General features: G+C 41.3%; 1 protein-coding gene across 18 annotated transcripts in view; it reads right to left on the reverse strand.

Annotated features, from left to right (window-relative positions):
• Nucleotides 1-15,280, reverse strand: part of LOC101157556 (trichohyalin) — a 33,267-nt gene that overhangs the window by 8,530 nt on the left and 9,457 nt on the right. For 10 of the 18 annotated variants that reach the window (XM_023962889.1, XM_023962888.1, XM_023962886.1 and 7 more), the window contains 8 exons: nt 15,022-15,258; nt 14,792-14,933; nt 12,370-12,654; nt 11,069-12,247; nt 9,680-9,895; nt 9,115-9,525; nt 8,825-8,929; nt 1,840-7,008 (listed from right to left, as the gene is read on the reverse strand). In XM_023962889.1, the coding sequence (XP_023818657.1) occupies nt 1,840-7,008; nt 8,825-8,929; nt 9,115-9,525; nt 9,680-9,895; nt 11,069-12,247; nt 12,370-12,654; nt 14,792-14,933; nt 15,022-15,258 (7,744 nt within the window). The remainder of the gene's footprint in view (nt 1-1,839; nt 7,009-8,824; nt 8,930-9,114; nt 9,526-9,679; nt 9,896-11,068; nt 12,248-12,369; nt 12,655-14,791; nt 14,934-15,021; nt 15,259-15,280) is intronic. The other 8 variants (XM_023962891.1, XM_023962890.1, XM_023962880.1 and 5 more) reach the window with 6 other exon arrangements.

The following is a 15,280-nucleotide window of genomic DNA, read 5'->3' on the forward strand; positions in this document are numbered from 1 at the left end:
TAGTGAGCATCGATGCACACTGGCCTTTCACAGAGACTTCTGGGGAGTTTCAAGGGCACTTGATTTATTTGGTGAATGGTGAACGCACTATATAGTGAACAATGTGAAGGAATTCAGACACAACCTTGATGTTGCTTTATCCTGTGCCAATTAAATACAGCACATTTAAAAAAAATAATTTTAAAAGAAAATTGATCAGAAATTAAAAAAAAATCTTTTATTAAAGCTAACAATGGGAAAAACCATAACTGTCAGGGTCGCCACTTAAAGTAAAGTCTTTTTAGAGCGATATGGGTGAACCTTGGGTTATGGGGGAGGAGTTCCGGCTCCGACCAATGATGTTGGCCTAGCCTATTTTCTACATCACAAATTAGCTCTTTTTCAAACTGCATGTTTTCATCTGCTCCTAAATGACCACAATTTGAATAAATAAATTCTCAGAAATGCAATTATGAGCTAATTTTCCTATTATTTGTCCACCATCATGAAAAAACACCCTACAAGAACATGTTAAAAGCACCAAAAACACAGTTTTCATCTGTGTGAGTATTAACAGTTTTTCTCAGTCGCTTTAGTACAATTCTCAGATCAGAATGAAATTCCCAAAACTATTTGTTCAATCTTCACATCATGATGTCACTTGTGCACATCATATAAGCAGTTTCTCATTTCTTTGAACAAGTTGCAATTGCTTTGGTACATCCATGCAAATGATTATGTACAATTCTCTGCTCTTTGCTACATTATCAATTGTTTATGTCATGTTGATCAAAATGTATTATATAGTTCACTGTGCAATAGTCTTACTCCTCAAAACACTTAGTCATTAGTTCATCGTATAAGTCATTAACGGCAAAATGGTTGACCAAGTTGTCATAATGTGACAAACATATTTCGCTGCATTGCAAGAGAGGATATTCGCTGTGATGTGGATGAGAATTTGCGGCCTAACATACAGGAACGACAAGAGGTGTAGGAATACCACACCAATTCCTACTGCACTGCCTGTACTGTTGTACAGAATATTGTCCTATATTTTTTTCCCTTTGTGTTACTGTTTGCAGTGGGTTTTTTCTATGTTGGTATGACATGGTCTGTCAACAAATTACAATATGAACAATAAAAGATTAAATGTGAATCTTGTCCAGTCTCTTGGAATCAAACAAAAAAGGTGAAACTTACATTTTACAATAATTGTCATCCAAACTTTAGCCATAGTTTACATCAGAACCTCCCTTTAAAGTACACAGTTATATTGACAACATGACTAAGTAATTTGACTGTCTTGTTCGTAGACAATGACACAAGGACTTGACATTCTGATGGCACTGACATGTTCAATGACATGAAGACTTAGTTTTGAGAGATGCACTAAAGATTTTGAGCAAGTTACAGGCTTTTGCAAAAAATCCATAGTGTTTTGCTGTTTGTACAAATTGTTTTGAGAAATGCACACACGTATTTGCAAACTTCAATTCTGATCTGAGAATTGTACTAAAGCGACTGAGAAAAACTGTAAGTAAGGTTCATAATTGTTGATTATGCATCACTGATTTTGTAGTACTGTTACAGTTCGATGGGTTCTAAATAAGCTCAAAGAGAATACAATACAGCAATGCTGTTCTTTGGGCTTCCATGCAGACACACAACTCTGCAGAGGCTAGGCTTCGCACACCAATGCCAAAGTGACTGTGGGGACAAAAAGCTCACAGGCATGCTCACTGATTCACAGGAAGAAAAAGGAGACCTCTATTTCTCTTGTGTGGCCAGGTTACTCACCTCTTTCCCTGTTTCTATTGCCCCCCCCCCCCCCCCCCCACACACACATTCTTTACTCACCCTGCTCCCACATCCATATACAATTCATCCAGCCAGATGGAGCCCAGATCCTCCTGTCCTCTTTCATATTCTACTTCCTCCTCCTCTTCTTCTCTCAGCCACACAGGGATGCTGCCATCTTTAAGACTGGATCCCACTCTTTGGTCTGGTTTCAGATTCGTTTTTTCCACTGGTTTCTGAGTTCTGGGCCCAGGTCCAGCTACTCCAAGATCGGGTGTTACTGTACTCAATGGTTGGGGTTCAGATTTGTGCGGTCCATTGCTGCTCTGCATCATTTCATCACAAGTCATATCATCAATTTGTAAGCACTGAGCTCCTTTTAGTTCACTCAGGAGAGGTGGGACATTGGAAAGAGACTTCCTCCTTTCTTCTTGGTTCATTTCAGGTTCCAGCACCATCCTCTTCCTCTGTTTTTCCTCCTTTTTATTTTCCTTTTCTTCAGGTTGAATTTTTTCCACATTGTTTTCCATTTTCCCCAGGTGAGCAGATACCTGATCACCTGGCTGATACCTTTCTTTCTTCTCCTCCTTTTCCCCTTCTAGTTTACCTTTTTCAACATTCCTCTCCTCTTCTCTTTTATTTCTTTTTACTGTGTTCTGCTCATAATCCTCTGTTTTAAGTCTTTCTTGTTCCTTTTTCTCCTCCTTTTCCCTTTCCAGCCTATCTTTTACGTTTTTCTCCCTCTCTACTCTTTCAAGTCTTTCTTTTTCTTTCCTTTCCTCCTCCCTTTCAAGATTTGTCATTTCCTCCCCCTTCTGCTTTTCCTCCCTTTCCAGTCGGTCTTTTTCTTTCTCTTCCCTTTCGAGTCTTTCTTCTTCATTCCTCTCCTCATCCTCCTTTTCCAGCCTTTCTCTTTCTCTCCTCTCCTCTTCTTTCTTTTCCAATTGTTCTTGTTCCTTTCTCTCCTCTTCTCTTTCTAGTCTTTCTTGTTCCAGTCTCTCCACCTCTTCCCTTTCCAGTCTCTCTCTGTCCTTCCTCTCCTCTTCCTCCCTTTCCAGTCTTTCTTGTTCTTCCCTTTCCAGTCTTTGTCTTTCCTTCCTCTCCTCTTCCTCCCTTTCCAGTTTTTGTCTTTCCTTCCTCTCCTCTTCCTCCCTTTCCAGTCTTTGTCTTTCCTTCCTCTCCTCTTCCTCCCTTTCCAGTTTTTGTCTTTCCTTCCTCTCCTCTTCCTCCCTTTCCAGTCTTTGTCTTTCCTTCCTCTCCTCTTCCTCCCTTTCCAGTCTTTCTTGTTCTTCCCTTTCCAGTCTTTGTCTTTCCTTCCTCTCCTCTTCCTCCCTTTCCAGTCTTTCTTGTTCTTCCCTTTCCAGTCTTTGTCTTTCCTTCCTCTCCTCTTCCTCCCTTTCCAGTCTTTGTCTTTCCTTCCTCTCCTCTTCCTCCCTTTCCAGTCTTTGTCTTTCCTTCCTCTCCTCTTCCTCCCTTTCCAGTTTTTGTCTTTCCTTCCTCTCCTCTTCCTCCCTTTCCAGTCTCACTCTTTCCTTCCTCTCCTCTTCCTCCCTTTCCAGTCTTTCTTGTTCTTTCCTTTGCTCCTCTTCCCTTTGAAGTCGTTCTTGTTCTTTCCTCTCCTCCTCCTCCTCCCTATTTAGTCTTTCTTCTTCTTCCTTTTCCAGTCTTTGTCTTTCCTTCCTCTCCTCTTCCTCCCTTTCCAGTTGTTCTTGTTCTTTCCTCTCCTCCTCTTCCCTTTGAAGTTTTTCTTGTTCTTTTCTTTCCTCCACTTCCCTTTGAAGTTTTTCTTGTTCTTTCCTCTCCTCCTCTTCCCTTTCCAGTCTTTGTCTTTCCTTCCTCTCCTCTTCCTCCCTTTCCAGTCTTTCTTGTTCTTCCCTTTCCAGTCTTTGTCTTTCCTTCCTCTCCTCTTCCTCCCTTTCCAGTCTTTCTTGTTCTTCCCTTTCCAGTCTTTGTCTTTCCTTCCTCTCCTCTTCCTCCCTTTCCAGTCTTTGTCTTTCCTTCCTCTCCTCTTCCTCCCTTTCCAGTCTTTGTCTTTCCTTCCTCTCCTCTTCCTCCCTTTCCAGTTTTTGTCTTTCCTTCCTCTCCTCTTCCTCCCTTTCCAGTCTCACTCTTTCCTTCCTCTCCTCTTCCTCCCTTTCCAGTCTCTCTCTTTCCTTCCTCTCCTCTTCCTCCCTTTCCAGTCTTTGTCTTTCATTCCTCTCCTCTTCCTCCCTTTCCAGTTTTTGTCTTTCCTTCCTCTCCTCTTCCTCCCTTTCCAGTCTCTCTCTTTCCCTACTCTCCTCTTCCTCCCTTTCCAGTCTTTCTTGTTCTTTCCTTTGCTCCTCTTCCCTTTGAAGTCGTTCTTGTTCTTTCCTCTCCTCCTCCTCCTCCCTATTTAGTCTTTCTTCTTCTTCCTTTTCCAGTCTTTGTCTTTCCTTCCTCTCCTCTTCCTCCCTTTCCAGTTGTTCTTGTTCTTTCCTCTCCTCCTCTTCCCTTTGAAGTTTTTCTTGTTCTTTTCTTTCCTCCACTTCCCTTTGAAGTTTTTCTTGTTCTTTCCTCTCCTCCTCTTCCCTTTCCAGTCTCTCTCTTTCCTTCCTCTCCTCTTCCTCCCTTTCCAGTCTCTCTCTTTCCTTCCTCTCCTCTTCCTCCATTTCCAGTCTCTCTCTTTCCTTCCTCTCCTCTTCCTCCATTTCCAGTCTCTCTCTTTCCTTCCTCTCCTCTTCCTCCCTTTCCAGTCTCTCTCTTTCCTTCCTCTCCTCTTCCTCCCTTTCCAGTCTCACTCTTTCCTTCTTCTCCTCTTCCTCCCTTTCCAGTCTTTCTTGTTCTTCCCTTTCCAGTCTTTGTCTTTCCTTCCTCTCCTCTTCCTCCCTTTCCAGTTTTTGTCTTTCCTTCCTCTCCTCTTCCTCCCTTTCCAGTCTCAGTCTTTCCTTCCTCTCCTCTTCCTCCCTTTCCAGTCTCTCTCTTTCCCTACTCTCCTCTTCCTCCCTTTCCAGTCTTTCTTGTTCTTTCCTTTGCTCCTCTTCCCTTTGAAGTTGTTCTTGTTCTTTTCTCTCCTCTTCCCTATTTAGTCTTTCTTGTTCCTCCCTTTCCAGTTTTTGTCTTTCCTTCCTCTCCTCTTCCTCCCTTTCCAGTTGTTCTTGTTCTTTCCGCTCCTCCTCTTCCCTTTGAAGTTTTTCTTGTTCTTTTCTTTCCTCCACTTCCCTTTGAAGTTTTTCTTGTTCTTTTCTTTCCTCCACTTCCCTTTGAAGTTTTTCTTGTTCTTTCCTCTCCTCCTCTTCCCTTTTCACTCTTTCTTGTTCTTCCCTTTCCAGTCTTTGTCTTTCCTTCCTCTCCTCTTCCTCCCTTTCCAGTCTCTCTCTTTCCTTCCTCTCCTCTTCCTCCCTTTCCAGTCTCACTCTTTCCTTCTTCTCCTCTTCCTCCCTTTCCAGTCTCACTCTTTCCTTCCTCTCCTCTTCCTCCCTTTCCAGTCTCTCTCTTTCCCTACTCTCCTTTTCCTCCCTTTCTAGTCTTTCTTGTTCTTTCTTTTGCTCCTCTTCCCTTTGAAGTCGTTCTTGTTCTTTCCTCTCATCCTCATCCTCCCTATTTAGTCTTTCTTGTTCTTCCTTTTCCAGTCTTTGTCTTTCCTTCCTCTCCTCTTCCTCCCTTTCCGGTCTCACTCTTTCCTTCCTCTCCTCTTCCTCCCTTTCCAGTCCTTCTTGTTCTTTCCTTTCCTCCACTTCACTTTCAAGTTGTTCTCTTTCCTTCCTCCCCTCTTCCTCCCTTTCTAGTCTTTGTCTTTCCGTCATCTCCTCTTCCTCCCTTTCCAGTCTCTCTCTTTCCTTCCTCTCCTTTTCCTCCCTTTCCAGTCTCTCTCTTTCTTTCCTATCCCCCTCTTCCCTTTGAAGTTTTTCTTGTTCTTTCCTCTCCTCCTCTTCCCTTTCCAGTCTTTGTCTTTCCTTCCTCTCGTCTTCCTCCCTTTTCAGTTGTTCTTGTTCTTTCCTTTCCTCTACTTCCCTTTCCAGTTGTTCTCTTTCCTTCCTCTCCTCTTCCTCCCTTTTGGAACTCACTCTTTCCTTCCTCTCCTCTTCTTCCCTTTCCAGTCTTTCTTGTTCTTTCCTTTGCTCCTCTTCCCTTTGAAATCTGGGTTCTTCTTTTCTCTCCTCCTCCTCCTCCCTATTTAGTCTTTCTTGTTCTTTCTTTCCCAGTCTCTCTCTTTCCTTACTCTCCTCCACTTCCCTTTCCAGTTGTTCTCTTTCCTTCCTCCCCTCTTCCTCCCTTTCTAGTCTTTCCCTTTCGTTCCTCTCATCCTCCTCCCTTACCAGTCGTTCTTTTTCTTTCCTCTCCTCCTCTTCCCTTTCCAGTCTTTTTTGTTCTTCCCTTTCAAATATTTCTCTTTCCTTCCTTTCCTCTTCCTCCCTTTCCAGTCTTTCTTTTTCTTCCCTGTCTTCCACTTCCCTTTTTAGTCTTTCTTGCTCTTCTCTTTCTAGTCTTTGTCTTTCAGTCCTCTCCTCTTCCTCCCTTTCCAGTCGTTCTTGTTCTTTTTTCCCCTCTTCCTCCCTATCTAATCTTTCCATTTCGTTCCTCTCATCTTCCTCCCTTTCAAGTCTTTCTTTTTCTATTCTCTCTCGTTCCTCCCTTTCAAATCCCTCTTTTTCATTCCTCTCTTCATTTTCCTTTTCCAGTCTTTCTTTTTCCTGACTTTTCTTTTCTTCCTTATTTAGTATTTCTTTATATTTTCTTTCAGTTCCCTCCCTCATTAGTATTTCTTTATATTTTCTTTCCTCCTCCTCTTCTGTCTTTAGACTCTCTTTTTCTTTTACATTTGTGTCCTTTTTTAAAAAGTTTACCTTTTCTTCCTCATTTTCTATCCTAAATGTTTCTTCCTTATTTCTTTCCTCCACCTTGCTCTCTTTCTTGTTGCCTCCTTTTATCCCTGTTTTTCCTTCATCTGTATTGTCCTCTACCTGCTCTCTGTTTTGTTCCTGTTCAATGGCAGCCTGTCGCAGACTCTGTACAAAAGTCTGTTTGCCTTTTCCTTGTGGTTCCAGAGACAAATCTGTTTCGGATATCTCCTCTTCAGAAAGCATCTGTTCTGTTGTTTCGGAGAGGACTGTGGGTGGCGACATGCCCACATCTGTGACACACACGGGCTCATCATCTTCATACAAACATGGCTGGTCTTCATTATCTGTGAGCAGGGGTTCTTGTTCTGGTGAGGCCTGCAGTTGATCTGCTTTAGTTGTGTGCAGTAAGGAGGCCACTGTCTCGTAGCTAAGGGGCAAACACGGGGACAGGAAAACCGTGAGACAAGGCTGACCCTAAAACGACCACAGCTGAGCCCTGAGACAGGAGGCCAGACAGCAGGCTTAATTAAGCACTTCCTCCACAGACTTTGTTTTAGTAATCAACCAGATTTCTGTATTTTATAAGCTGTGCAAAACATACTGGCACTAAAATTCCCTCCAGCATGATTAAGAAAGCAGATAAAATGCATCCTGGCAGCAAACAGAGCTCAAATAGGCAAAAGACATGTTTACCTTAGTTTTTTTTACTATGCTTATAAAAAGGAACTTCTCTATGATCAGCTCAGATGTGCAGTATTTTCTTTAAGCAGAGTTGGATTGTCGATTTAACTATGCAACTACATGTGTAATTGACACCTCATTAAAGATGCATTCTTTATCTAATTAACTTTATGGCTTTATAGGAAAAATAATCACTTTCTACTCAAACATTAAACTGAGCAAATGGGGGGAAATGTAAAAGCAGAGAACGAAAAAATATCCACATATTTAAATCAATAATCTATTAGCACATAATGGGATTAATGAGTGTTGGCATGAGACTAGCAGTTATTGTGAAAATGTTACTAGATTAATATCTTTTAGTCAGCATGATGTGGGTGTATGTTCACTAAGAAGACTGGGGTTTGTCCATTGAACGATTTACATAGCTTGGAAACCCATTCCGATCAAGTTTTGATCTATTGTTAAAGCATTTCTAGTGGAATTCCAATTAGGATTATGCTGGTTTTAGCTCAAATTAAAACACCTGCCATTTTTTAGGATGTAATTTCGGCAGAGGGGCAGACTTTTAGTAGAAAATCATCTTTGAGTTGTTGGCGGGACCATTTTAGAGGAGCAACCCCCCGCCCCCCTTCCCCTCCCCGTTGCTGAGAGCTCGTATCAGAGAGCTTGCGGTCTGCCCAGCGTATTTTCTACGTCACAAAAAAGAGTTTTTTTTTTTAAACTGCATTTTTTATCTGTTCCTGATTTAAAACGATTTGAATAAAGAAATAATCAGAAATCCAATTTTAAGCTTTGTTTTCTTAATATAAATACTCCTTTAAAAATGCCACAAGAACACATTAAAACCCCCAAAAAACATAATTTTCTTCTGATCCTCCTTTGCCTCTGAGGTCTCGAATAAATATTATCCATCTGCAAAAAGATTCCCCAAAAGATCCAGAAAAGCGGGACAGTGGAAGAATTCAATTTCTGTGCAGAGCAAGAATAAGGCCTCTCAATATTAACTGGTGCCAAAAAGGCCAAATACATTGATGAACCCTGGAGTGTGGACATAAAAAAAGGATGCTGGGAAAATAATTGATGAAAAACAACAGGGCTGATATGAAGAAACACACCACTCAAATCCAAAATGAAGACCAAACTCAGATTGTGAAACATGGTGGAGGTAATGCCATGGTTTGGGTCTTTTCTATAGTATTTGGGCTATAAAACTACCAGCCCAAGTACTAAAATGATTATGACACAGCATGAAACTAACTGTAAGAACACAAGTTGTTCTGCCACAAAGGAGGTGTCTTGAAATTACATGACCAGAGGAAATTGTTCAGGGAAACCCATCAGAGACCCAAAATCATAGGCACCAAATGACAAAACCAGTTACTGAAAACAGAGCTTTACATGCTACAGCCATTCACAAATACTGTATGTTACTGGGGATTATTTCTCTCCAAACGGTTTTTTTTTATTGTAAAAAAAAAAAAATAAAGTCCTTCACAAAAGCTTTTGGCTTTGCATTCTGCTTCACATAAATGAAAACACAGGCAGGCAGAGAGACTCACCCCCTGTACAACACTCCCACCATTGCTGACATGAAACCAGCAGATGACACCTCCTGCTGCTCTGCAACACACACTTCTTCCTCTGTGTGTGCACATGTTTGGGCACTAGCACAGAAACACACACAGATGCATCACACAGAAACACATCTTAGTGCAAAGCTCGGATCAAATGGGCAGGTCATATGAGGTTAGACATTGATTAGGCTGCTGCACTGTGAAAAGATGTTAGCCAGTGCATATGCAGAGTGGGTTTTTTATGCAGTGTCACATACAAACGGTCACTGACTCACCCCCCTATTATACCCTCCTCCTTTTCCTGTTCCTGTATGGGGCTTTCAGTGCTTTCCAGTCCTCCTGTCTCTGCTGTGGTCTCCTCCACAGCTGCCCACAGCTGCTTCTCTGCTTCGCACACCGGCTCCTCGCTGATCACTAAACTCTCTGCCGATTTGTCCTCATGAACTTCCTCATGTTGTGGCTTATTTGATGGCTGGAGCTCTTTTGCCTCCTGTAGGTCTGACTCTGATTCCAGCACCAGGGCTGGCTGCTCACCAGATGGTTGAGTGGGCATTTCTGGCTCCCTGGGCTCCTCTGGAAGTGATGGTGAGCTAGGCTGAGATACTTGTGGGACTTTCTGATCAGTCTCTGAATCTTTCACATTTTGAATATGCTCCTCTTCACGGGTGTCCTCTTCAGCTTGTAAACTGCAAAAGAGTTAAAAGAAAGTGAGAACAGTTCATTTTCCCATCTGCAAAATCTTTTTAAAGTCAGACAATAAGCGGTGCGAAAAAACAAAACCGCAGAGGTTGGGTTATAGCAGAGAAGCCGACATGAAGATGTCCCCATGTCCATCCTTACCCTCTGCACAAAGGTTTTGCACTCTCCTTGGCAGAGATGGTTTCATTTTTTCTCTCTTCTAGCATTTTCCAAAGAGGAATCTCTGCCTCAGACAGCATTTGTGGAGGTGTCAGTGGGCTAAAAACCTCCACAGTTACTGGTTTAATCTGAGCAGCAGAGCCTGTTTTCATTTCAAGTTTATCAATGTTCAAGAGCGAGGGAGGAGTCGGGCTCAGACTGGAAAAAGGAAAGAGAAAGAGAAGAAAAAAGACAAAAGAAGTAGAGATTGAAAGAAAATAAATCAGAGAAGACCACCCATAATAATTTATACAAATAGGTTTTACAATAGAAGCTGGTAAAAGATAATCAAGATAAGGACAGAAAGTTTAAATGTATTTATATTTAGGACTGAGGACTTGATTTTTGAGGGGTTATTTTTGCTTAAAGCCTATGAAATTTTAGAAAATTAAAGATAAAATGCATCAGTAAACATATTTTAATGTGATTTCACACACAGCGTCCTCCTCACCAGTACTGGAATTTATCCTGACACAGATAGAAATAGTGGATCAAACATCAAAATTGGAAATTATAATGACCCACTCCGAGGAAAATCTAATTTTTGGTGTTTCTTTGTACTAAAATGCCAATATATTTGCATTTTAGTACATCTTTTTCAAAGGGGTAATGTTGTTGGGGTTGTGGGGCTGTAAACTAGCCCCTAGAATATATGAACATATATGCGTGACAGGCATGGGTGATGGGAATGGAGGCTGGGGTTGCTCCATGCCAACAGTCCCACCCACAACTCTGAATTTCTTTTGAACTACTGCTGCTTTGCAGACACTATATCCTAGAAAATGACAAAGGATTTTTTAGTTTGGCTAAAATGGCATAATCATGATTAAAAGACCACTGGGAATGATTATAAAATAGACCAAGAGATGATTGGAGGGAGTGGGACATTAAAACATTACTGTCTAGTCATCCTGAATTTAATTTATCTATTTTTAAATCAAAATCAAAACCTCTTCAATTAGGAATACATGGATCTGAAAGTATTTGATTTTTTTTCTTTATTTTAATTGATTCCAAAAGTTTAAAAAAAACTTTACTAACAAGTACTGAATATTTGTCAGATGCAAATTGTATAGGAAAGGTGAGCAAAAAGTCACAAACCATTTAAGAAAAAAATCCCAGATTACTTAGCAGAAACAGAAATAAAGACTTAGTGTGGAAAACAAACGAACGCATTGATTGAGTAGTGATGAAATCTGGCACATTCCACCAATCTCTTCATTACAGAAACAACAGTTTCTGCCTTAACACAAAAGAATAACAGACAGAAGGAACCAGACCACTAGGAGAACAAAGACCAACAGGCAAACCCGACCTCTGTAGGAAACTCACCGCTCGTCTGAGGCGGAGCTGGATTTAATAGATGATGGACTGGACATCTGTCTGTCTTCTGACTGACTGGAGGTTTGTTCAGGCAGCTGCTCGGTTGTAATACTGGTTTTGGCCAGCAGGGGGTAGTGTGAGGCAGAAAGTTGTGTTTTTTCATCTGAAGGTGAGTGGGAGGGTTTCAGAAGGAAAGAAGCTGCAGTTGTCATCTTGTCCTCATCTGACTTGTTGAACTCCTTCCTGCAGAGCTGACCTTGTCTCTCCTGCTCCTCTCGGTTTTGCTTCTCCTCCTCCTCCTTCTTTTCTTCGTTTACAGACATCTGCACTTCGGCCTTCTCTTTTTCCTCTGCCTGCCTCCTTTTTTCCTCATCTTCCTCGGTTTTCTTAAGGTCGGCCTCTGGTCTGATCTGCTCTTCTTGCAATTGTATTCTCTTTTCTTCGTCTGTCTTCATTTGTTCCTCTTTTTTTCTCCTCTCCATCATCTTCTCTCGTTCTTCTTGTAAGAGTTTCTCCTTCTCAACCTTTTTCTTTGCTCTTTTTTCCATTTCTTTCAGTTTTCTCTTATTTCTTTCCTCTTCCTCTTGGAGACACTTCCTCTCCTCGTCATCTTTCCTGTTCTTTTCTCTCTCTGTCTCCTCTTTTAGTCGTTCTTCCTCCCTTTCTTTCGCCTCTTGCAGAAGAATCTCCTCCAACCTTCTCCTCTCTTCCTGCTCCAACAGTTTGATCTTCTCCTCCTCCCTTCTCCTCCTTTGCTCTCTCCTTTCCTCAATCATCTGTTCCTCCTCCTCTATCATCTTCTTCCTGAATCTCTCTCTCTCAAGCTTTTTATCCTCTTCGATTTTGAGTTTCTCCTTCTCTTTCTCTTCCTCCAGGAGCTCTCTTGCTCGTTCTTGTTGCCTTCTTTCTTCCTCGTCCTGTCCTTTCTTTTCTTTATCTCTCTTCTCCTTTATAAGTCGTTCTTCTTCTTGCTTCATTCTTTCTTTTTCCCTCTTGTCCTCCTCTGCTTCCTGCAAAAGCCTCCTCTTCTCCTCTTCTACCAGCTTCCTCTTTTCCTCTTCCACTTGTTTCTTTAGCACATCTGCCTCCCCTTGTTTGTCCTCCACCATCACCATTGTTGCCCCGGCTACCTGTTCTGTCACTGAAGGCTTTTCTCCATCTTTCTTTTCACAAGTTTTCTGTTCAAGACTGCAGAGCAGACAAACAATGATCCTTATTCAAAAGTTTGTATGAGAAGCAAAAAGCTTGAAAACCTTGAAAACGTATTAATTATCACTTTAAAGTATGGCTCCATTAAAAACAATACTCACCAAGGAGGACACCTTTTGATAGAATCGTACTTAGAGTTATCCTCTTCCATAAAAAAGCCCCCTGAATTTTGACCCCAGCTAAACGACTTATTAACGTCAAATTCAGGCTCTGCCACGACACTCCTAAAGGGGTTTGAAGCTGACATTTTCAAATCGGTTCTCCCCTCAGCATGAGGCTGCTTAGCGGTGATAAATGCTGCTATGACACTGGTGGAGGACAGCTCAGAGGTGGAGGAGAATGGCCAAGGAGGGGGCGGAGCTATAATCAGCTCTGAGCGGGAGGGACTAGAAAATAAAACATCAGCAGTCAGGTTAAGAGCAGGGACAGCAGAGACTTTCAAATACGGACTGCATCAGGCCACAGACAAAAAAAGAAAGAACAAAAACGCAGAGCTGATAATAACTTACATGCGACATGAGACAAAGATAACAAAAGCGCTGAGGATAAGAAAATAGCACACAGAAGATAAAGTACAATGCTAGTTAGTTCAAGGCCAATTCGATTAGTGAGACTGCAAGCAGGATGTGAAGTATTCATGTCAGGGGTGGGCAACTTTAGGCCTCAAGGGTCAGTGTGGCCACATATTTTCCAGACATCATTAACCTACTCATGGCCGATTACCTGGATCAGGTGTGTCCAGCCAATCAGAAGACACCAGAGTGGGGTTAGAAAACAAGCACCCCCTGATTTATGTTGTCATCCCACCCTATCGTCTACTTTATTCAGACCACTAAAACGATAAAAAAGAGCTAAAATTCCATGACATACAAAAAATGTCAGAAACTTTTGTTAAAAGATCAAGAATATACAAGTTTTGTTTTTTTAATTTGGCACTAAAAATATTTGTTAAGGACTTTTGAAGCTTTAAGCATGATATTAAGTTTGTTTACCAAAAAATGTACTTCAAGAAACAGTAACTAAACTCATAAAGTCACAACAATAATGACTAAAATGTTGTAAACTGAGATATCTGAAGAGATTGGGAACTTTTGAAAGTTTTTTGCCGGCATTTCCATATTCTTCATAATTTAAACACATCACATGAATAAAACTTGCTTGAATTTTTATAGCTTTTTACAGTGAATTTTCCTTAGTGAAAGTAATGTACTTCAGTGTACTACAAATACACTTAAATAGACTTCGAGGCAGTATACTCAATGTTAACTTTTTATATACTATGTGAATTTAAAATGTTCCAATTCAGCCTGAAGAAGTATTCAGTTAGTATACGTCCTACACTACATGTACACGGACTATAGTAGACTTGCTAAACTTATACTGTAGTATAGTTTAGAAAATAAACTTCAAGTGTACTACTTTTTGTTCAGGGATGCTAACATCTGCATGCTTAAGATTGTATTTACTTTGTACTTGTGAATTTATTTTTTAAAGGAAATAATGTTTAAAAAGTATCAGAAAATAAAAAATGAGAACAATTTGTCAAAAATGCTAAAAGAAAGTTGAAGAAGGCCTCACACACACTGCCCTGTCACGTAATAAAACTGATCTAAAATCTTATCAGACCTCTTAACAGAAATGTTCCCTCCTTATATGCAATGACGGCTAAGCATGAAAAAGTGTATGATCTATCTATCTATCTATATACCCAGGCTGTGTCCCACCAAAGTGGGGTAGCCTAGACAGGGCACACATTCTTACCTCCCTCCTTCTCTTCCCCAAACCCTCCTCCTTCAGTGTGTGCGTGCGTGTGTGTGTGTGTGTGTGTGTGTGTGTGTGTGGGTGTGTGTGTGTGTGTGTGACTGGTCTGAGGCCTGGTCTGTCATACAAAACAAAAATGTTTTTGTATGAGTATCAACTAAAACTGTCCTGCTGTGCATCAGCAGGACAGTTTATTTGCACATTTACCATAGAACTACTTATTTTTTCCATGATTTTATTAAGAGTACCCCATCTGTGCAAACTATTTGACCAACAAACAACACAAAAAAGAGCACTAATGTCAATTGTTGTAAATTTAACAATAATTGTTACAAATCTATATTCGAACAGACCCACAAATCCACAGGAAAACTAGAGCAACTCATGGTATTGAAAGCTAACTCTTCAACCAAACTCTGCGGCTTGCATGTTACAATCAAACACGTGCACTGACTTCCTGTGAGGCCTCAGCCTTTAAGCATGCAAGTAGAAGGCTTCCTCCAAGTCTCTTCCAGCAGAGAGGTTTCTCAAAAAATCTTTAGTATCTAAGTCTGGAAATAACAATCTTCCTGTGCCATGCCTGCAGCCCATCTCAGTTTGTGGAGACATTTTTCCCAGAACAATGAGATAAAATCTAAACTTGTTTTAGTTTCTTGTAAATCTTCAGATGAAAGCAGTTCTGTTTTCTTGCTGGCTTTATAAGAGACTAGCTCTACTGTCTGCCTTTGCCCACACAGCTCCTATATCATTAAGGGACCTCACCTGATCTTTCCTTTGCTTTTTTCTTTGCCCATCTTCGAATCCAGAACTGGATAGTCAGATATTCTGCTTTTTTCCTCTTTATGGTTTTTCTGGGGGCTTACAGTTGTTTCTTCATCCACCCGAGGAAGAGAGAATGCTGGCCCTGTAAACAAATAGGGATTTATTTTTAATTTAATTTGAAAGGAAACTTAGAGGAAACAGATAGCAGCAAGATACTCTGCCTCATGTACCTGATTGAGCGGAGAGGCTCTGAGCAGGTGGAGCGGAAGGAGGAGTGACAGTACGAAGGGAGGAGATCAAACCAGGTTTGGAAAGAGAAGAGGAAGGGAGTGCAGGCAGTGAAAGGCCAGCAGAGCAGATGGGATTCTCTGGGTCACAAAGAGAATCGAGATCTGGGGAACTCAGTAAAGGGACGGGGGCAATGTCGCCCGCAAATGGAACAGAGCCAAGCCACAAACCCTGAGCACCTAAACACCATGGAGGAAATGC

Source organism: Oryzias latipes, chromosome 14, assembly GCF_002234675.1.
Source record: "Oryzias latipes chromosome 14, ASM223467v1".
NCBI lineage: Eukaryota > Metazoa > Chordata > Actinopteri > Beloniformes > Adrianichthyidae > Oryzias > Oryzias latipes.